The following is a 21,873-nucleotide window of genomic DNA, read 5'->3' as shown; positions in this document are numbered from 1 at the left end:
CTGAAAGATTTTACAGCTATGCTGCCAACGAATAATGTGAAATATAATGCAGACAACATGTTTTGTAGGTTCAATTATATAGCTGTACACATACATACACTTTGTTTCTTTCTTCTTTGCTTTCCAGGTTTCAGATATGCATAGACTAGAGGCAAGCTGTCACAAAATGCTTGGATGCTCGTGCCACTGAAGTGGTACCATCTACGGCAAAGAGTGTTATCGATCCTGCAGCCGAAGGCATCGGAAAGAACGATCAGCTGTGAAGAACTATGATAATACAACAGGTCTTGCTGCTGGTTCTGCTCTGGGTGTGCCTGCTGCAACCCTGTTTGACAGCAATGGTGTTCACCAGGACTACAGACCACCAGCCAAAAAGCTTTGTGACTCGTGGAGCAGGGAATGATGGGAAAGCACTGCACCGCCAGAAACGAGGCTGGATGTGGAACCAGTTTTTCTTGCTCGAAGAGTATACTGGGTCAGATTACCAATATGTAGGCAAGGTATGTCTTGTGGTATCACAACAGCTTATATCTGAATGTATTGCAATGATTTAATCATATGAAATTACCATGAGGAAATGGTCAATATACATCTCTTTTTTTAGTTCTGTTTTTAAAAAGAATCTAAAAGCTTTGAGTACTAGGTTCAAATGTGAATGCTCAAATGAGAACAAAATAATAATGTGCATTTCTGTCTTCACTGATGCCAGCACTGCTTTTCCTTTGAATTCAGAATAGCAAAGTTCTTTCCAAAACCCATTTGGTAAAAACATCTCTGTATAGTACTTGCATTCTTTGTATACATAGCTCTGGAGCATAAAATCTCCTCTGCCTTCCGTTCTTGACTCTGTCTCCATGGGAGAGAGTGACCCTTGCTAGCAAATGTGATGGGAAAGGAATTTTAGCATTAAACGACAAAAGGATTATTAATTTCATGACTGAATGAGTTTTATGGTCTATCAAAGCATAGATAAAGAAAAGGCCAGCCCCCTTTCAAGTCATTGCACTTGGCCTGAACCTCTTGAATCGTTATCCTAAGTAAGTTTATTCCAAAAAGTCTAATGAGATTCAATAGAACTTGCTCCCAAATCTAAGTGTGCATAGGACTGAAGCTTTGGTCTAATGCCTAAGCACCACAAAATCTTGCTGCAGTACATAATGGCCTTGATGGCTCGCCACTTCAATAGTCAAACCCTGACGGTGTTTTGCCATCTTCTGGGTATGGATCAGGGGTCACTGAAGGTGTGGGGAGATAGTTGTGAATTTCTTGGGCAGGGGTTGCACTAGATGACCCTAGAGGTCCCCTCCAACCCTATGAATCTGTGATTCCATGAAATTGTATCATTATCATTATCATTATCATTATCATTATCATTATCATTATCATTATCATTATCATTATCATTATCATTATCATTATCATTATCATATTGGATTTTTAGTCCGCCCTCCCCATCGAGCAGACTCAGGGCGGAGCACAACATTTTAATTTACATAAAATCATATAAAACATTACAATAAAATTTAAAACCCTACATTCAATAAAAACTTCTCCTCAGATGGTGATGGAAGAGTTACTTCATTTCAGACATGGCCCATATATCCATATCTATAGATATATATAGGGTGGTGGACAGATATTTTCAAGTCAGGTCAAGTATGACTGGCGGGGGCTCAGCCTAAGCTCTGCCATATGCCTGGCAGAACATCTCTGTCTTACAGGCCCAGTGGAAGGATAATAAATCCTGTCAGGCCCTGGTTTCATCAGACAGAGAGTTCCACCAGGCCAGTGCCAGGACCGAAAAGGCCCTGGCTCTGGTCAAGGCCAGGTGAGCCTCCCTAGGACCGGGGCCACCAAAAGTTTTTTGTGTGTAGAACAAAGTGTCCTCTGGAGTATATATAGGGAGAGGCAGTCCCGCAGATATGCTGGACCCAGTCCACATCAGGCTTTATAGGTCAGCACCAAAACCTTGAACTGGACCCTGTACTCATCTGGTAGCCAATGCAGCTGGCATAATATAGGTGTTATATGTTCCCCTATCGGGACTCTTGCAATCACCCATGCAGCTGCATTTTGAACCAGCTGTAATCTCTGGATCAAGCCCAAGGGAAGCCCTGCATAGAGCGAGTTGCAGTAGTCTAATACAGAGGTAAACGTTTCTTGGATCACTGCTGTTAGGTCTTGGGTCAACAGGTAGGGGACAAGCTGGCGGGCTTGTCTCAGATGGAAAAATGAAGACCAGAAAACTGCTGCGATCTGTGCCTCCATAGTCAAGGAGGCATCCAAGATCACCCCCAGGCTCCACACTCTTGCAAACGGTGCTCCATCAAGAGTGGGGAGCCGGAGTCCTGTACCCATGGACCCCAGACCCACATGCATGACCTCCATCTTTGTGGGATTTAGTTTCAACGGACTCTGTTTCAACCACCCAGTCAAACTTCAAAGGCATGCTCCAAGACATCCGGGGCAGAGTTGGGCTGGCTGTCCATCATCGTTGGGTGTCATTGGCATTTTGATGACACTTGAGTCTGAAACTCTGCACCAACTGGGCGAGGGGGCACATATACACATTAAACAATAGTGGGAAGAGTATCGCCCCCTGAGGGACACCGCACACCAATGGGTGGCGGGATGACAATTTCTCCCAAAGCACCTCCCTCTGTCTCCAACCATGGAGAAAAGAGACAAGCCACTGTAAGGCAGTTCCTCATATCCTCACATCAGCGAGGTGGTGGGTCAATAGATCATGATTGACCATGTGGAATGCTGCTGACAAATCCAACAATATCAGCAGTGCAGATCTGCCACGATCCAGTTGCCTGTGGAGATCGTCAGTGAGGGTGACCAGCAATGTCTCTGTCCCATTACCTGGGTGGGAGCTGGACTAGAAGGGATCTAGGGATGAGGAATCATTCAGGAAACCATGTAGCTGCTCCACCACTGCCTGCTCAATCATCTTATCCAGAAACGGAAGATTCGAAACTGGGCGGTAGTTGACCGGGTCAGTGGGGTTCAAAGATGGTTTCTTCAGTAGAGGCCTAACCTCTAAGAAGTTCCTTCTGTGCTCCAGGAAAGACCCCAGAGTTCAAGGACATGTTGACAATGGCCTGGCTGGCTAAATTTATCATAGCTGTGAGATTTTCATTTGGCATCAGACCCCATCTTTATCAGGGCGTGACATTTATGAAAAGATGATAGATACCAGGGAAGATACTCAGAAGATCATCACCAGTTTCTTGATGTGAAAATCATTCATTGTGGCTCAACATTTCTCTGTAGTGTATACTCGCCTAAGAGGATGTCCTGGGGTCAGGTGGAAAGGCATGTTCCAAGGTTCCATGTTCCACAGTCAGTTGTGGGTCTGATTCAGATAAGACCCATGGTGCATAGAGAAAGGGGGCTCAGACCTCTCCCCCACCCATTTTCTTGACATGAAAAAACCTATTTGCTACATTGCGGAAACATAGCATGCAGCTCATCATTGTGGCTCCCAACAGGGCAAACACCAACTACCTGGGGTTGTTACAGGTAAGGAAAACACATGGGGGGAAGGCCTAAGCCGTCACCTCCCATGGCCCTGATTTGAATTCTGGCCATGTGCACCTGGGTAAAAAATCTTGGCTTATACTGAACGTGCATTCTAAAAAATGGCTGAGAACTATCTACTGTAAACTTGGATTCTGTGCCAGATAGGCCTCAGCAAATGAGTCAATATGGAAGAGATTCCCTGATGGTAGAACATTTCCCCCCCCCCCTTTTATTTTATTTAAACCATAGCTGGAGGAATACGCTACAGACAAAACTTTGGCTTTGCATTGAAGTCTTCTCTGTTTTTTCTTACCCAGAAGATGACATCATGGTGCATGCTAGGAGGCCAGGTTATCCTCCCGGTGACTTCAGTTCACCATATAGGATTTTCCCATCCCCCAACATCTGGTGAAAGTATTTGGACATTATAAGAAAGCACCCAGGGAAGATGTGGGGGTGACTCAGTTATCCTCTTCTTCTTTCCTAAGTACAATACCAGAAGAGGCCAACCCTGTATCTGCATCCGTTTATTAGTTCTAGATAAGAATCCGGATCCTGTGTCTTACTGAAGGGGACACTTTGGAGTCACCACTTTGGATGTTACACTAGCAGTGTAACTAGAACACTAGCAGTGCTTAAATAAATTGAAAGGTAAATGTCACTTGAGTGTCCTCTCCAGATTGCACTATGATTGTCATAATCATAATTGGGTTCAGCAGGGTTTTTTCCCCCATTCAGCCTCACCAAATTCCCCTCCATAGTACAGTCTCCCTTTGGACCCAAGCCATAATATTATGGAAGCTAGGAATGAGTTCCTCTAGCTTAGCATGATGGAAATGTTCATAACAACTGTCACCCACAAAGGGAACTGCTTATGAAGCCACCCTTACCCCTGAATTTGCTATCACAGTTGCTATCACTGAAAGACCTTTAACAGGCAGTAGTTAAGATGGGGAGTATGTGTGTGGGATGGGGGTGGTAGTGGTGAATCCAACTCTCCAAGTTTCCATCAAGACTTATCATCCATATGACGATGCTTAGGTTTGCTAAGGTTTTGTACTGATATTATAAATTTAGTGGTTTTATTGGGGCATTTTTAGTTCTATAGGGTTTTCTGACCTTTATGGTCTATAAACTATATCAAATAAGATTTTTCCTCCAGCAAAGTGGTATAAAAATGCCTGCAACAAAGAAATATTGGGAATCAACTAGGTCTGAGCCTCAGCCATATGTGTGTGTGTATGTTCTGTCAAATTGCATTTGAATTATGGCAACCCCAGCAAGGGGTTGTCAAGGCAACTGAGAAGCAGAGGTGGTGCAGTGTCTTCTTTGGTGGTTGGCCATCCAAGACTTGATGCTGCTTAGCTTTTGAGATCTGGTGAGATCGGGCTATACCCTGCTGCCTTCCTCCTCACAGCCATGTAAAATGTTATATTCAAACAAATATTTTTATACATTGGCAGAAAAGATATTTCGGACTTATAAAGGCCATGTCTTAAATCTGAGTCCAAAACCAGGGTCAATCACATCTTTGTCCTTCTGCAAGCCCAATTGTAACAATGTTTTCTCTAAAGTAAGTATATTATACTGAATCAGACCATTGGGCTATCAAGCCCAATAATGGCCATTTTCACACGTCTTTAAACCTCCAGAAAATTGCGCAAAATTCACAGAATGACGGTGTCTTCATGGTGTGATTTCCCACCATGATCCCATTTCATGGCATGATTTCTGACATCATTGCACCACGAAATGGAATCATGATGGAGATATACCAAGTACTGTTGAAATGGTATACTGAGGACGAGACAGTTAAAACACAAATGGTGAAATGGGCTATAAATTTTAACAAAGAGATAACAATGGAGGCATGGGAATACTTGTGGAAGACTACAATGAAGACAACGACATGTACAAATATTAAAGAGAATATCTACAAAATGATCTATCGTTGGTACATGACACCAAAGAAGATTGCGCTAGGGAATTTGAACACTTCTAATAAATGCTGGAAATGTAGGAAGCATGAGGGCTCCCTCTATCATATGTGGTGGTCGTGTGAGGTAGCTAGGCAGTACTGGGGGGAAATAATAAGAGAAATGAGTGAAATTTTACAATTTCAAATAAATAAGAACCCAGAACTCCTGCTACTAAACTTGGGAATGGAGGGAATTTCAGCCCATCATAGGACGTTGATATTTTATATGACAGCAGCAGCTAGACTTTTGTATGCGCAAAAATGGAAAGTACAAGAAGTGCCAACTATTGAAGATTGGATCTACAAATTGCTGTACATGGCAGAAATGGACAAGATGACAAGAAAACTGAGAAATCTGGACTCAGGGCAGTTTAACACAGATTGGGAGAAGCTGAAACAATATCTGGAGAAGAAATGGGAGGTGGGAGGAAAACTGTGGCAGTTTGAGAACTACTGAAGTATAATAAAATGTAGAGGGGGGTGACTTTACCGGGGGGGGGGAAGAGATAAATGTGAATTTATAAGCAGTTAGATTAACAGATTGATATATATATAGATATATATTGGTTAATAAATAGAATATTGATAGAAAATAATTAAGGATAAGGATTAAATATACGGATTGAGTAACCAACAATATTTTCTTTCTTTGATAAGATTTGTATAATGCACCAAACTGAATGTATAGACGAGTCAAATTGATTGACTATGTGACGAGAGTTATATAGAATTACCATAAAAAGATAGAATGAGTAATACATAGAGAATAAGTCAAATTGTTTGACTTAAATGTGTAAGATTTTTATGGTTTATGATATATAGGTTTATGATATAGAAATATAGAAATATTTAAAATTGGAAAAAGGGATAAATTGTTTATCTAAGATGGAAACAAAGACTTACAGTTTGGGTATATAATAAGAAAAGTAGTTAAGGATGTACTGCTTAGTATAATGGAGAATATGTATTTGTTTTAGATAGAGAAATTTAATAGAAGTAAGGGAAAAGGGACAAAGGGTTGGAAAACTGTTGGAAGTCAACAAAAGGGGGGGAAAGGGAGGGGGTTAGAAATGAAAAATTTGGGGAAAATTGAATGTAAATGTAAAAATAACGGATTCTAACCCAATAAAAATTTTTTCAAAAAAAAAGAAATGGAATCATGATGGGAAATGGAGCCATGAAGATGCCATAGTTCCATGAGTTTTGTGCGATTTTGCGAAGGGTTAAAGACATGTGAAAACAACCACTGTCTCCTCTGAATGGCAGCTGCTCTCAAGTGGAAGTTCTTCACATCATCTACTACCTGATCTTTTTTAAAGTAGAGATGTTGGGGACCGAAACCAGACATTTTACAAGCAAAGCAGATGTTCTACCACTGAGTGGTGGCCCCTTTCCTATCACACTAATAATCAAAGCAGAAAACCTAGGCTCGTTTCATCAGAGCAGGCTTTGTTCTGGAAGTTACTAGTTTTGTTGTGGTCTAGATTTGAGAATATCAGCCTGGTTTAAGCTGATATATTCTATATACAATTGAAAGTAGCATTCTGTTGAAATCCATGGGCCACTTCCAAGTAAGTACAGTAAGGGCTACTGGCTACGGAACAGCTCCAGTGCTGGAGACCTGTTTATTCAGAGCTATTTCAGTTGTTACCCTAAATCAGGGTCTCCTTGTGAGCTGGAAGAATTAGCGTGCAAGGAGACAAGCTAGCAAGAGGAGGTAACTGGGGTATCCACCAGTATATAGGAAGATCGTTCCCTTAGAGAACGCTCAAGTAGATAGGCAGATGTTCAATATCTGCCATGTTTTTATTAAAGGAGCAGTAAAAGAACAATTGCACAGAATACACATAGAACACACACACACAGAGCTAACTAGAAAACAGTAAGGAAATGGGAAAGCAGAATCAGGGAGGGCTATAGTTACCAGTCTTGAAGAGGAAGGTTCCAAGGAGGCAGCAGCAAAGATGACCAGAAGAGGGGAGAGCTCAGATGTAGTCTGAAGGTGCATAGATGGGTCCCAGAATACACACTCATGCACGCACACATGCACGTGCACACACACATTGAGCACATGGCTGAAGAGCCCAATTTTAATGCAAAACATATCCTGGGACAAAACTGATGCCTCTGCCCCCCAAGCAATAGCTTAATGGCTGTTTCCTGAGGTGAGACAATAAAATTGGGAAAGATTAGGTTGTACATACCTGGGAAGAACATAGGTGATTGATGACCTATGATATTTGAGTGGGAAGGGTTTATCAGGTGCCTGAATAACCCAGATCAGGAAAGTGAATGAAGGCAGATTGGAAGGGTGTGGATGAGATAAACTCAGGAACTCCCAGAAGGCCTCTTTTTGTCTTTAAGATTTTGCACATTTGCTGGGTGTAGGGCTGATAGCCACTCCTGCCTCATGAATCATGACTCACCTTCCAGTAATTTTCCCTTCTAGCTGGATCAGGAACTGTTTTGCCTATCAAGGCAATATGCCATGAGCTTAGAACAGGTGAGAAAGGATCTGTGATGTAGTCATATCCATACATTGCCCTTTCTGTGTGGGAGGGCAGGACCACTACCACAGTGTGCTGTGCTCTGCATCATCAGCACATTTGGAGCCATTCGCAAATAACCAGAAGTTTTTGTACTCATGTGCACATCTCTCAATAGTGGTTATTCAAGCCCATTGCAAATCTGGCATTTGTAACAGAAGATCTCTCCTTCCTTTAGTAGCTCCCCCCATTACTAATTACTGTGATATTTCTGCATCTATGAATTTTTTCTTGTTTTTTTACCCTTCTGAATAAGTAGCAGATTCACTCAGGAGAAGCAAATAAATAAATAGATATGGATTTACTATAAACCAGAGTGGTTTCTAGCTCTGAAAGCATTCCATTTATGCCACATTACCCTGACTAAATATCCACATCACATTATGTTGCCTGGCTCTCAACAGACTCTCAACTCAAATAACGTCATGTAATGAAATGTTACATGCCAGATTGCATATGTTTTATTAATTCAGACTGACCAAATTCAATAGGGGAATCATTTTGGCCTTTCCTACAAAAGGAGTTCATGAAAAATCAATTTATTGAGCATTCTAGAGTTACGTACAAGCTTTGACAATGCTGAAGTCAGATTCCACCCCCGCCCTTCATACATTTGGGCTTCATGAAAGAGGAATAAAAATATCCAGTGCTATATAACAACCTGGATCTGTAATTCTTAACTGCAATGAAATGCAAGTGCAGACTATTGTTTAGTTTAGTTTAGTTTAGTTTAGTTTAGTTTAGTTTAGTTTAGTTTAGTTTAGTTTAGTTTAGTTTAGTTTAGTTTAGTTTAGTTTAGTTATTTGGTGTTTAACCCGCTCTCCCCACAAGTGGGCTCAGGACAGGGTACAACAGTCATAAAATACAATAAAATACATAAAATACGTAGCACATTATACAATAAAATTCAGGAATTAAAAAACCTGATATGGTGCTACACCTCTGAAGATGCCAGCCACAGCTGCTGGCGAAACGTCAGGAACTACAATGCCAAGACCACGGCAATACAGCCCGGAAAACCCCCAACAACCATCGTTCTCCGGCCGTGAAAGCCTTCGACAATACATCAAACCTGATATAGTTGGCTACACAATCCTGCCCCCAGCATACAAAGCATACATTGCTGCCTTCTTTGCCCACAGGATGGGGATGAGTAAATTGCTACCTTAGCCGGAATGAAGAGACAGACACAGGCTTGGAGGTAAAGGGCCGTTTATTAATATAACAATAAATATAACTATAACTAAGGCAAGGGCCAACTAAGCGGTACAGGTCAAGCCACGGGGTCAACCCTGGACCTCCGCCTTGACCTGTGTGGGCGAGCCCCAAAGCCCCGGGTGTAGGCCATCCATAGAATGACTGCAACCCGGCCAGCCAGGCGAATGGATCTCCCCGCAAGCTCCTAACGCCCCAGCCGTACAGCATGAGGGAAGGGCTTGCCCCTGGGGATCCCCGCAGGCGTCTGCCTGTGCTGTGGTAGCCGTCACAAGCATACCGCACTGATGGCAGACCCTGTTCCCACATGGGGAAATGCCACTGGGTGCTCACCGGCCCGCTCCCTATTCCCGAGAATCTCCTGCCAAGGGACCTACACAGCACCACCCAGGCCAAAACCTCTACCCCAGCCATCAGTGCAAGGTAGGCGAAAAAACCCCTGCACCCAAAGCCAATATAGTACAGAGGCAAAAAATTCCTACCTGGCTCTGGAACAGCAGCCGGCTAATCCTGCACTGAGACAGGGCGAGGTGGGTGGGCCGAAGCAGAAGGCGACTGCTGGCTGGGAAAGCGGAGCCGCCTGTAGGCGTTGGTTCCGCCCCCAGCCAAAAGACCCGTATGCCCGGGAAGGGAGTCTGCCGCTCCCTCCAGGCAAGGCAGCAATAAACGGCACCCAGCTTACGCAGCTTTGCTGCAGCTGGGTGTGCCGAATTGCTACCTTAGCCGGAATGAAGAGACAGACAGAGGCTTGGAGGTAAAGGGCCGTTTATTAATATAACAATAAATATAACTATAACTAAGGCAAGGGCCAACTAAGCGGTACAGGTCAAGCCACGGGGTCAACCCTGGACCTCCGCCTTGACCTGTGTGGGCGAGCCCCAAAGCCCCGGGTGTAGGCCATCCATAGAATGACTGCAACCCGGCCAGCCAGGCGAATGGATCCCCCCGCAAGCTCCTAACGCCCCAGCCGTACAGCATGAGGGAAGGGCTTGCCCCTGGGGATCCCCGCAGGCGTCTGCCTGTGCTGTGGTAGCCGTCACAAGCATACCGCACTGATGGCAGACCCTGTTCCCACATGGGGAAATGCCACTGGGTGCTCACCGGCCCGCTCCCTATTCCCGAGAATCTCCTGCCACCGCAAGGGCCAAGCCTCTGCTTAGGCCCTGGCGCCCCACAGGTGGCTCAAAGCCAACCTCAGCCCTTGCCGAAAATCATCAAGGAAGATATCGTTGCCCTCTGGTGACAAGTGTACACCATCCTTCCTGTAAAGGTGGGCAAGTTCGGCCCTTATCCTAGGGTGTGGCAAGTAAATCCCCAAGCCTTCCCCCAAGGGTTTCTTCATAGCTCTGTTGGCCTTGCGGCGGGCCCGTTCAATGGCCCGTGTATCCAAGGCCTCCCGCCACACCCGGCGTTGCAGTATCTCGGACCAGAAAATAAGCACTCCCGGCCAACGGCGGCTTATTTCCTGAAGGTCATCAGTTGCCTGCAGTGACAGGGCCTTTCCCTGTACTAACCCAAGGTCATTTCCCCCGAGGTGAATGACCAGAATATGCGGGGGCGGACCAGTCCGCCCCCTAAACAAGAGAGGTAACAAACCAGGCCAACGCAGGCCCCGCCGACCCAGCCATTCAACCGTGGCCACAGCACTCAGCCCCAACTGGGATCCGATCGGTGTTCTCCTAGCTTGATGGGCAGCCCAGAACACCATGCTGTGTCCGCAAATCAGGATACTGCGCTTCCCCAGGACCGACGCAGCACCTAGGAAAGAGCAGTTAGTGTAGGCAATTAATACTGCGGCAGAGGGCGGACATAGGAGCGAAACGCGCCTGACCGCCACCTGCCTACCCTCTGTATGGCCCGCTGGGTGTACCCCATAGCAGCAGCCGTAGAGGCGGCCCCAATCCGAAAAGAATGGGTGCCAAACTTAACCCCTACCAGTCCCAGCTTACCAAGGGCCTTTTCCGTAACCGCCCAAAACTGAAAACGGGTCAGAGGTGCCCCATCCATATGGCAAAACAGAACCCCTTGGGCCTCCCCACGGACTCTCACATAGTCCCGCAAAGCCTGGACCGGGCACAGCTCACGGTCTGTGCAAGGCCCCAAGAGCAGGGTGGCCCCCCGCTGTTCCTGGTCCGTTTTAGACCTGCGGATCCGAATGGATACCTTGTCACCTATGAAGGAAATATCTCGTGCTAACAAAGCCCGGTTGGAGGCATCCCTGCGGGAATGAACCACCAATTCACTAACCCGCAAGGCCCCAAAAAAAGCAACCAAAGAAGCTGCGTGGAAGAGCCTCTGCTCAAAACGCGAAGAGCAAACCTCAGCCCAAGTTGCTCCCAGCCCCTTAAGCACCGACGGGGAAATGGGCTGCCTCTGGTCCCTAGAGGGCCCAGCTTCCCTGGACCAACCCTCTAACATCTTACGTATCCGAAAATCCCCAGTGTCTTCACGCAGGCCACGTGCCTTGCTGAAGAAGGCCAGAGCAGCTAGCTGGCCCCTAATAGACTTGACAGAGAGGACACGCCCCCGCTGCGCCACACAGAATTGAATCAGGTGCTCGGCAGGGACAGGCCAAAGCTCCTGGAGTCCTACCGTCCTCCTAAACTCAGTGAACTGCCTGATAGCCCGATCATAAGCTTTCCGTGTGCTGGGGGCTAAGGCTAACTGGATTGCCCGGCTCGCTTCTGCCTCCCAAGCTGCCACAGCTCCATGGGCATCCGCGCTGGCCGGCGATCGGCTTCTGGGGCCAGGTGCCAAAACCGGTCCATCTGTTGGCGAGACAAAGCGTCCGCCACCCCATTACTCATTCCAGGAACATGCCTGGCCCTAAATAATATATTCAGCTGTAAGCATTTAAGGGTAAAGGCCCGCACCAGCCTCATCACCCTAGGTGATTTTGAAGACAAGGAGTTGACCACATGCACCACCGCTAGGTTATCACACCAGAAGTGTACCGTGCTGTTAGCCAACTCCCGTCCCCAAAGCCACACCGCCACCAGCAAAGGAAAAAATTCCAAAAATGTCAAGTCTTTAGACAGTCCCCGCTGTGCCCAATCTGCGGGCCAGCGTTCAGCACACCAATGGCCCCTGAAATAAACCCCAAATCCCAAGGATCCAGAGGCATCAGAGGTAACCTGAAGCTCAGCTTCAAGCAACAAGTCCTCTCTCCAAAACGTCACCCCATTGAAAGACCGCAAAAATTCCTGCCAGACCCGAAGATCACTCTGAATACCCTTGCTCAGACGCAATCTGTGATGAGGAAACTGCAATTTCCCCATGGCATCACAAAGGCGCCTCAAAAATGCCCTACCCGGAGCGATGGCCTTGCAGGCAAAATTCAGGTGCCCCACCAACTGCTGCAATTCGAGGAGAGTAACCTTACTCCGACCCTTAAATTCTTCCACTCTGCTCTTAAGGTCCTCAACCTTATCAGCAGGGAGCCGGAAAGACTGCTGGACTGTATCCAGCTCAATGCCTAGAAAAGTTAAAACAGTGGAGGGGCCCTCAGTCTTCTCATGTGCCAAAGGAACCCCAAGTTCCTTGGCAAGCCCCACAAAGCCAGCCAATAGCCTGGCACATTGCCCAGTACCAGCTGGCCCACAAAACAAAAAATCATCAAGGTAATGACAGGTATCAGGGCAAGCCATGCAGCGCCGCAACTCCCATTCCAAAAAGGAACTGAAGCGCTCAAATGCCGCACACGATATGGAGCAACCCATGGGGAGGGCCCTATCCATATAAAATTTGCCCTCAAACGAAAACCCTAACAGATCAAAATCCCCGGGGTGTACTGGCAGGAGGCGAAAGGCTGACTTGATGTCGCATTTTGCCAGTTCCACCCCTACACCACACCTCCGCACCACTTTGACCGCCTGGTCAAAGGATGTGTAACGGACTGAACAAAGATGCTCTGGGATGGCATCATTCACCGACCCGCCCTTGGGGAAAGACAAGTGGTGTATAAGGCGGAATTCACCAGCCGCCTTTTTAGGCACCACCCCCAACGGAGAAACCCTCAAACCAGGAACAGGAGGGGTGTCGAAAGGGCCGAGGACCCGGCCCTCCGCGCATTCCTTCGCAATCTTGGCCCGTACCACACCTTCCATGCCAGCCACTGACCGAAGGTTGGCTGACATGAAAGGCTCCCTTTGGCCCTGAAAAGGAATACGAAAACCAAACTCAAACCCGGCCAACAGGTACTCCGCATCTCTGCGCCGGGGGTACAAACGCAACAGGTGCCTAAGGACCTTCAGCCTTACCGGGCTGGGTCCCTTTACCAGGTCCTTGCTGATTGCTACCCCCCCCAAAGCGCTTTCCCCCACCCCCTTGTCTGGACTTAGGGCATGCAGAGTATGGGTGGGGGCCACTGCAGGAAGGACACTCATGTCGGTACTTACAAGCCTTCCGATTGCATTGCCCCTTGGATGTGAAATCCCAACAGAGCAGCCGGGGTTGAACCTGCTGCCCCGCGGGGGCGCGGGAACCAGATGCCGGTTGGGAACGTTGAATAAGATGGCCACTGTCAGACCTATCCCCAGAATTAGGTTTGGCCGGGGACATGACCTGCAACCAAAGCTGCTGGTGCACCTGGTCCCACGGCAGGCCAGGATTCATAGCAGCACGCATCCTGAACTCCTCATCATACTGGAGCCAGGCCACCCCCACAAATCCGGTGTATCCCTTGTAAATAATGTCTATATATTGAAAAAGAGACACAGCCCTCCAAGGCTGCGCTCTGGCCAATACCCCGGCATAAATCAAGAACCCCGGTAACCAATTTGACCAATTGCGGTCCACCTTTCTGCGCTTAATCTTTTCTTTATCTCTGTCATCCAAATCATCTTTATCCTTCTTCTCCAGTTCCCTGAAGAGAAGGGTAAAGACATCCACATACTCCCCTTTTAATATTTTCTCCCTGGTGGCTTGAGTTAAGTGGTCACCGAGGGGTAAAGCCGTATCCCCGAATGGTAATGCTCTGTACGGCACCATTCCATAAGGCAATTGCCAACAGGGGGGAGAACCCCACTGACACCCATAACCGTATGGCAAGCCCCCAGACTGGGGTGCAGAGGATGTAGAAGCACAAGGTGCCTGCTGCTGGCCATAAGAAGTGCTTGCCCCACTCTGCCAGGTTGCAGGAACCGCCGGGGGCCAAGCAGGGAGGAAATGTTGTGTAACTGGTGAAGAGCAGCCAGGGGGCGCGGAGGCAGTGGACTGACCCCAGGGCCCCCAAGGCCAGGTGCATGCCTGGGAAGGCTGAACAGACTTACCCTCCTGCACCGCTGGCTCAACTGCTATGGCCACCTGTCCACAGTCCACAATGGACTCCTGCTCGGCTTCAGTCCCTTGTACCTCTTCAGGCGGCATGGCCACACCCTGGCTGCTGCCAGGTTCACCACGCTCAGATGCTGCTGCCTCCTCCAGAGCAGAAATACGCTTCAAGATATCCCTCTGAAATACAGCATCAGAAACCTTTTTAGTGGGTCGGCGTGCCCGAACCCCAGAGCCCCCAGGCTGAGAGCTGACACGGGCTTGTTCCAAAGCAGCTAGCCTGTCCAGCAGCTCCTGCCTGCTGGGTCCACCATCCTCCTCATCCGATGAGGACAATGGCGCAGGGGGAGGCCTCTTTGCAGGACGCTTGGCAGGCTGTTTGCCCTTGGAAGGGCCCCCGCCCTTTTTGGGAGGCATGCTGTGGTAAAACAAAGTGGCCACCAAGCACCTTTACACTCAAGGTGGCCCCCAATAGATGAGTTAAGGCTGGCCTGAGAGCACAGCACTAGACAGAGCCACCAAACGCCCCCGAGCAAGCCCACAGGAAAAATTAACACCCCCTGCAGCCAACTCCAAACACAGCAATTGCCAACAGGGGGGAGGATATGAAGGGGGGGGATGTGGACAGGCCACCCCACTTAGGCCCAGCCCCGCTGCTCCCTCAATGGCAAAAGCCCCCACACAGGCTCCAAGAAGGGGGGGGGACACTCCTCCAAAACGGCCAAAAGGCCGCACTGCCACAGAATAAAGGCCGCGCTGCCGCGGCGTAGAGGCTGCGCTGACGCAGCTCAGAGGCCGCGCTGCCGCGGCGCAAAGGCCGCAAAGGCCGCGCCGCCGAGGCCGCGCTGCAAAAGCCGCGCCTCGCCTCCGCTTGCCACAACCACCCCCCTGCCGCCGGCAACGGCTCGGTGGCAACGTGAACAAGAAGGCAGGGAGCGCCCAGAACGGCTCACTCCCTCCCCACCAACGCGCCAACACCCGCGGGCACACTGCGGAGGCAGGGCCCAGCAACCGCCGCCAAGAAGCTGCCGATGCTCCGCAGCTGAAACGAGCAGCACACAAACGCTGCCCTCGTAAACGCTGCCACGAGTCCCTCGCCGCTCCTGGGTCCACCTTCCACTTCGGAGAGAGGGAAAAGGCTCCTTCTCTCTTCCGAAGCAGAAGGCGACTGCTGGCTGGGAAAGCGGAGCCGCCTGTACGCGTTGGCTCCGCCCCCAGCCAAAAGACCCGTATGCCCGGGAAGGGAGTCTGCCCCTCCCTCCAGGCAAGGCAGCAATAAACGGCACCCAGCTTACGCAGCTTTGCTGCAGCTGGGTGTGCCGAATATTCCCTATTTTGCTGTGTTTTATATTTTTAAAAGTTGGTTCCCCAGTTTTCATTGTTGGTATGGTATGGTTTTTATTTACAATGTACATGTTATATATATGCACAATAGTTGTGGATTTAACAGCGCAGTTCTAAGAGTAAAGCCGACTGCACAGGAGTAGGAATAGATGTGCTTGGGATTGCTCTCTAATATAATGCTGATTTAGGGATGTATTTGAATGACTGAAAAATATTTTACAGGAAAAATTGCATGTAAGCAGGCATAAAAGTCATGGTTGCGATGTCCTCTGAGAGCCAAACCAGGGGATGGGGGGACAGTGGGGATGGGTATAGTGGGGGGGCAGTGTGTGGTGAGCCAGTTTGGTGTAGTGTTTAAGACTGGCAGAACTCTAATCTGGAGAAGTGAGTTTGATTCCCCACTCCTCCACTTGAAGCCAGCTGGGTGACCTTGAGTCAGTCACAGTTCTCTCAGGGCTCTCACAGCCCCACTCACCTCACAGGGTGACTGTCATGAGGATAATAATAACACAGTTTGTAAACCATCCTGAAGGGGTGTTAAGTTGTCCTGAAGGATGGTATGTAAATCGAATGTTGTTGTTATCCTGTTCCCTTTCGGTGCAACACGGAAAGTGACGGGTTGCACTGGAGGCCGATTCTCTAAAAATCAGACCTAAACTGATTGTTTTCGGCTGATAGAGAATTGGCCTCCAGAATGACCCGTCACTTCCATATTGTGCCAGAAATAACTTTATTTTCTGGTATGATGGGTGGGCACATGCATGCTTTGTGTGCTTGCTTTCCAGGTGCCTCTTCCCCAGCCAGATGGATGAAAGGCAAAGGGAGGTAGAGGATGGTGGAGGCTGGGTGGGGGGTGGGGGATCCTCTGCTATGTCAGTGGATATGGCAAGCCTGATAAAAGTGATCTGTAGATGTACCATTCAGTTTATATGAACTGGGAGCCTGCCAGCCATATGGGCTTGAAGCACAATACGCACGGTTGCTGCCTTTTGTGAATCTACAAGATGATTGACAACAGCTTGTATCACGCTCCTCATATGTGCAGGTGGTGGGATCCTGGTTCCTGTGAATGGAATTGAATGCATGCTGAGGGCTGATACGGTGCAAAGATAAAGAGATGTTAAGTTCTGTAATTTAGGTTCCATTTGCGCCTGGGAAAAGCAAGCTCAGACAAGAATTTTCAAAATCCAAGCTAGCCTATACCTTCTATGTAGGGTTTGAGGCTTGATGGCTTTTGAAAAGGGAGCCCAGCTGAGCCCAGTTGAGTACCATTTCACTAGGAGTAAAGTGCAGAAGTTTGTAAATGGGTACATATTCTGTAGAATCATTGAAGTGTATGGACTAAGGCTTCCCTTCCATAAAATGTACTGGGGCAGGGCAATTATAAAAGTGACTGAGAGATAATGAGGTGCTGGTGCTCCAGGAAGGAAGTAGAGTATTTCTTGTTCATTAACACTCAAGGAACATGGCAGTGGGTAGTGGTAAAATTCTCAAGGACAACCGTTGCTTGTTTCGAAGCGAAAGTTAACAATCAACAATTCTGATTAACACCTCCAAGCTGAGAGCTAAACTGATTTCTTTCTGGTCCCACTCTCAGTTCCCTTTTTTAAAAAAAAAAAAAAAAAAAAAAGAGCCTCAGATGAAATTAGCTTTGTTTTGAACAATAACAAGGAACAACACAAACAGTCTTGATGGCTTTATTTCTTAATAACTTCTTAAATTCCTTGTTGAGTTTTCTTGATGGGTGCTTATGAACTTCTAATCAAAATTTCTCCTTGGCATTTGAAGTTGAGAATTACCTCATCCAAAAGGGTGGGGGAATGGAGCAACGTTGACCTGATCTAGCTAAGGCAGGAATTTTCAAACTTTTTGTCAAGCTTTGTCAGAGCGTCTTCACTTACTCTTTCTTGTGGGACCCATCTCAATGCTGCAGGCGACTGACAGTTCAAGTTTATGAGGGAACCGGAATAGTTTGTGCCCATCATGTCCTCCATCACTAGTAGCTAGGTGTGAGTTGAGATCATGGGAATGGATGAGGGTACAGGGTAAAGGAGGGGAGGAGGGAATGCTGTGGCTCTCCCTTCTCTGAATTATCACTGGGAAGGAAGGGCTGACTCAGGACTGTAAGTCTTATAATCCCTCAGCAAGGGAGCTGCAACGTGCTTTTAGGTCATGACTCACAATTTGGGAACCATTCAACTAAACTCACCTACATATGAAAGCAGAGGGTATCACGTGGATTGTACCGCTGGACTGCTATCTGATATGTGCTCCTGATTCCTAGGTAGGGTTAAAAACACACACATACATCCAGAGAGCTGTGTACTCTAGAATCGTTGTTGGATTAGGTCCAGAGGAACCTCAGAGAGGTGGTTCTCAGAGCTGTTCATGAATTCTTCAATGTGATCAAGTAAACAGGCTTCCCTGAGGTAATCTTGCACACATCATGATGGATCTTCCCCTCCAATGTGTAGTTGTGCTCGTGTGTATGTGATGTTTCATGTAGTCTAAGTCATACTCCTATTTTAAAAAGAACATCAGTGAATATGTCTGTGTCCTAGAACATGCTCCTGAATAACTCTGCAAAGTGGTTCTGTGGCCAAAGTGCAGGAGTTACACAGCATATTTGTCAATCTGGAAAGGGTCTCTTCAGTGATAAACAGATGCTCCAACAAGTATTTAGCATTGGCAGTACCAAGTATCTGTTGGCAAGGGAGTGTTGAACAATAAAAATCTATTCTTTGTTAGGGCATTGATATCAAGGAGAATGCTTTTTTATTTGAAGATGATATTGTCCAACCTTCCTTCTAAGTCAGTGAAATTCTTATTGACTAGGTAGAATATTTCAGAATAAAATAATGTTAAATGAAATGTGGTATAGCAGAGAAATGGGATGTTTATGTACGATGCAGAATTAAAACCTAGTAAGGGGTAGTATAATTAAGACATCTCAATGTACAAAAGAACAAACTGAAGGATTTTAGAGTTACTAACTTCTGGAGTAATGCAAGTCAAATTAAAAACTGTAGAGTGGTTGAAATATGGTATTCATCATTTCAGCTGCAAAGTAATTATTTTCTTTTAAAATGAAAATCGATATATAAATACGTGTCCCCAGCTAATGAAAACTGTGATGAATATGTAGTGTATATACATGTAGGAGGTATATTGGATTTTGTTATTGGACTATAACTTTCATGGCAATATCCGTCATTGGATGAGGATGAAAGAAAAAACACTCCAACAATACATAACTGACATAGATATATTCTGTTCATAATCCTGAAATCACTTACCCTGAGATGTCCCATGATGATGTGGTGCCAGAATCGGTGGACTGAGGATTTCTGCTGTGTAATACAGTGTAATGTGTTTTTTCAAATAAGGAGCTCCAGGTTTTCCCTGCAAAATTTGAGAGGTACATCTTCCCAGAGAAAAATCGGAGGAGATGGGCCATCGTTTATCATTTATATGAATAGTGCATTTTTATACAAATCTAATGGTCAGGGCCAATCAGGGGAGGATGAGGACAAGAGGGTCATTTGGCCTGGGCTTTAAGGTCAAGGCCTCCCCTCAAATTTATACCTTTGGGGCATTTATTAAGTTTCACGAATTGTTTTATGTACTTCATATATAATCTTTTTTTAGTTTTATTGCGGCTAGAGGCCTCAAAAGCTGGAAATGGCTTTCTGGAACTGCCAGTAGTAATATAATTAGTAACCAAACACTGCTAATACATTAGCTGGTATCACTGTTTCTCAAATTATTACATCGAACAAGAGTAGACCGAAACATTCTCAGCTAACAACATTTTTGACTGAACACTGAATAATAAAAAGAAGAAGAACAACAACATTCAATTCATATATCACCCTTTAGGACATCTCGACATCCATTCAGAGCAGTTTACAAGGTATGTTATTATTATCCTCACAACAATCACCTTGTGAGGTGGGTTGGATTGAGAGAACTCTGAGAAGCTGTGACTGACCCAAGATCACCCAACTGGCTTCCAGTGGGGGAGTGGGGAATCAAATCCAGTACACTACATTATATAAAAAACTTTGCTCCTTTACATTTTTGGGGGGAAACTGACATATACTGGCTCTGAAAGAAATGGTTAAAAGAAACAATGTTCCACATTCTTCAACATCTGCCACTGATTTTCACTAGTCTTGAACGCATCAGAGAGTTTTTGTGGTGCGCACATAATAAAACACGTCTCAAAAGTAGCTAAGAGACCCTTTGCTCCTTTTCTTTCTTGCACTTAAAGACATTTTGTGCAATACAGTCATGTAAGACATTTATCTGCCGGCAAAATTCTATGGAGTTTGGGAGGCCGCTTAGAAGTGATTACACGAAACATTCTAGCCTTACTGAAATACAAGAGCAAGCAGGAGAACTGAGGAAGGCATCGTGTACTTCCAATTGTACTTAGCAGTTAATTCAAGGAAATAGATTACTGAGACTTGAATTTCTATTTAAAAAATACAAAAACTTATGTATACTGTAGAGAAATAGACAATTTTTTCTTGTAATATAAATATGCAAATATTTCTTATTAATGGTTCTGGACCATTATCATACCTCATTATATCTGATGTCCCCAGAGGGTAGCATGTTTTCTATACTTGGAAATAATTGGCTGGCTCAGAAGGACCACAAGCAGAATTCTTCTTTCAGAACAAAACTTTAAAGTTTGTCATGCCCCTGAAACTCATGCCCTCCCAATGAAAAGATATCTTCCTGCTGGCTCTAGGCTGCTATGCTTGGGATAACAAATGAAAGCCGAGAACCCTTTACTTTGTGCTGAAGGTCTTAAATCAGGCCGTAAGCACTGCGCAGGAGAGAGACAAATGCTCAGTCTGGATGTTTTAAACTGGTAGCCATCTTCCCACCATTCTCCCTCCTGCTGGGCACTGGTAGGGACTATACTGTGGTCTGCAGTGAACAGGGGAATAAGAAGGAGAGGTTCAGTGGTGTAACATGAGCTTGGCATGCAAAAGGTCCTAGGTTCAATTTCCAGAATCTCCATTTAAAGGATTTGTGAGCAGGTGGTGTGAAAGACCTCTGCCTGAGACCCTGGAGAGCTTCTTTCAGTCAGATTAGACAATCTTCATAGCTAAATGGTCTGATTCAGCATCTCTTTCTCTACTGTAGTGCCTACTTTGGGTTGCCAGGTCCTTCCTGGCAACTAGCAGGAAGTGGGAGGTGGGTGAGAACTTACTGGGGAGATTGCCTGATCCTTGTCCCCATGTGATGATGTCACTTTCAGCATGATCCGGAAGTGACATCATGGTTTTGGCTGAGCACTAAAGAATCAGCCCCAACATGATGCCATTGCTTCTATGTTGTGCTGGAAGTGACGTTATCACACAGGGACAAGAACCATATTCCCTCTTTGGCCTGTGTCTACCTTCCAGTCAGCTAAGGACTGGAGGGCAGACATTTAAATTGCTGTGAGTGTGCTCGCCATAAGCAGGCACCTGGTAAGCCTATACATACTACAGTAGAATTTGTGGCTTATCAGTATCAAAGCAGGGGGGAGGAGGTTGAATTCTACCCAGATCAGCCATTTATACTCTGTAAACCCTCAACCCTGTGGTTGAAGCTGAGGGCAAATGGTTGATCCAAGTGACTGAGTTTTTCCTGACTGTTTGGCTCTGCTATGCCATGTGTTTTCATGGTTTGCCAGATGTAACCATCTGAGCCTACCATCCAGGTGACTTGGGGCTGTCATTACATAAGATGTTTAACACAAGCTGGGCTGGAAATGCCCTTGCCCTACTCAAATTGTGCGTGTGACTGGGCATTCACCTTGAAAAGTATGGTAGCGCCCAATTCTGCTGCAGAGCATGGCATGATGAAAAGATTCAGCATTCCCTCCCTTCCACCCCCCACTATTTTTGCAAGGGGAAAAAGAAAAAAAAAACAGCCCAGGGGGGATGAATGTTTGTCCCACTGCCAGGACTAGGAGTTCTACTCATGTTT

General features: G+C 46.5%; 1 protein-coding gene across 1 annotated transcript in view; it reads left to right on the top strand.

The window, feature by feature from the left end:
- Window positions 1-269: 269 nt before the first annotated feature.
- Window positions 270-21,873, top strand: part of LOC129333389 (cadherin-10) — a 141,383-nt gene continuing 119,779 nt past the window's right edge. The window contains exon 1 of the mRNA XM_054985010.1: window positions 270-500. Coding sequence (XP_054840985.1) covers window positions 270-500 — 231 coding nt within the window. The remainder of the gene's footprint in view (window positions 501-21,873) is intronic.

This window comes from Eublepharis macularius, chromosome 7 (assembly GCF_028583425.1).
Source record: "Eublepharis macularius isolate TG4126 chromosome 7, MPM_Emac_v1.0, whole genome shotgun sequence".
In the NCBI taxonomy this organism is placed as follows: domain Eukaryota; kingdom Metazoa; phylum Chordata; class Lepidosauria; order Squamata; family Eublepharidae; genus Eublepharis; species Eublepharis macularius.
Note: the sequence above shows the minus strand (reverse complement) of the source record. Positions and strands in the feature narration are given on the sequence as shown.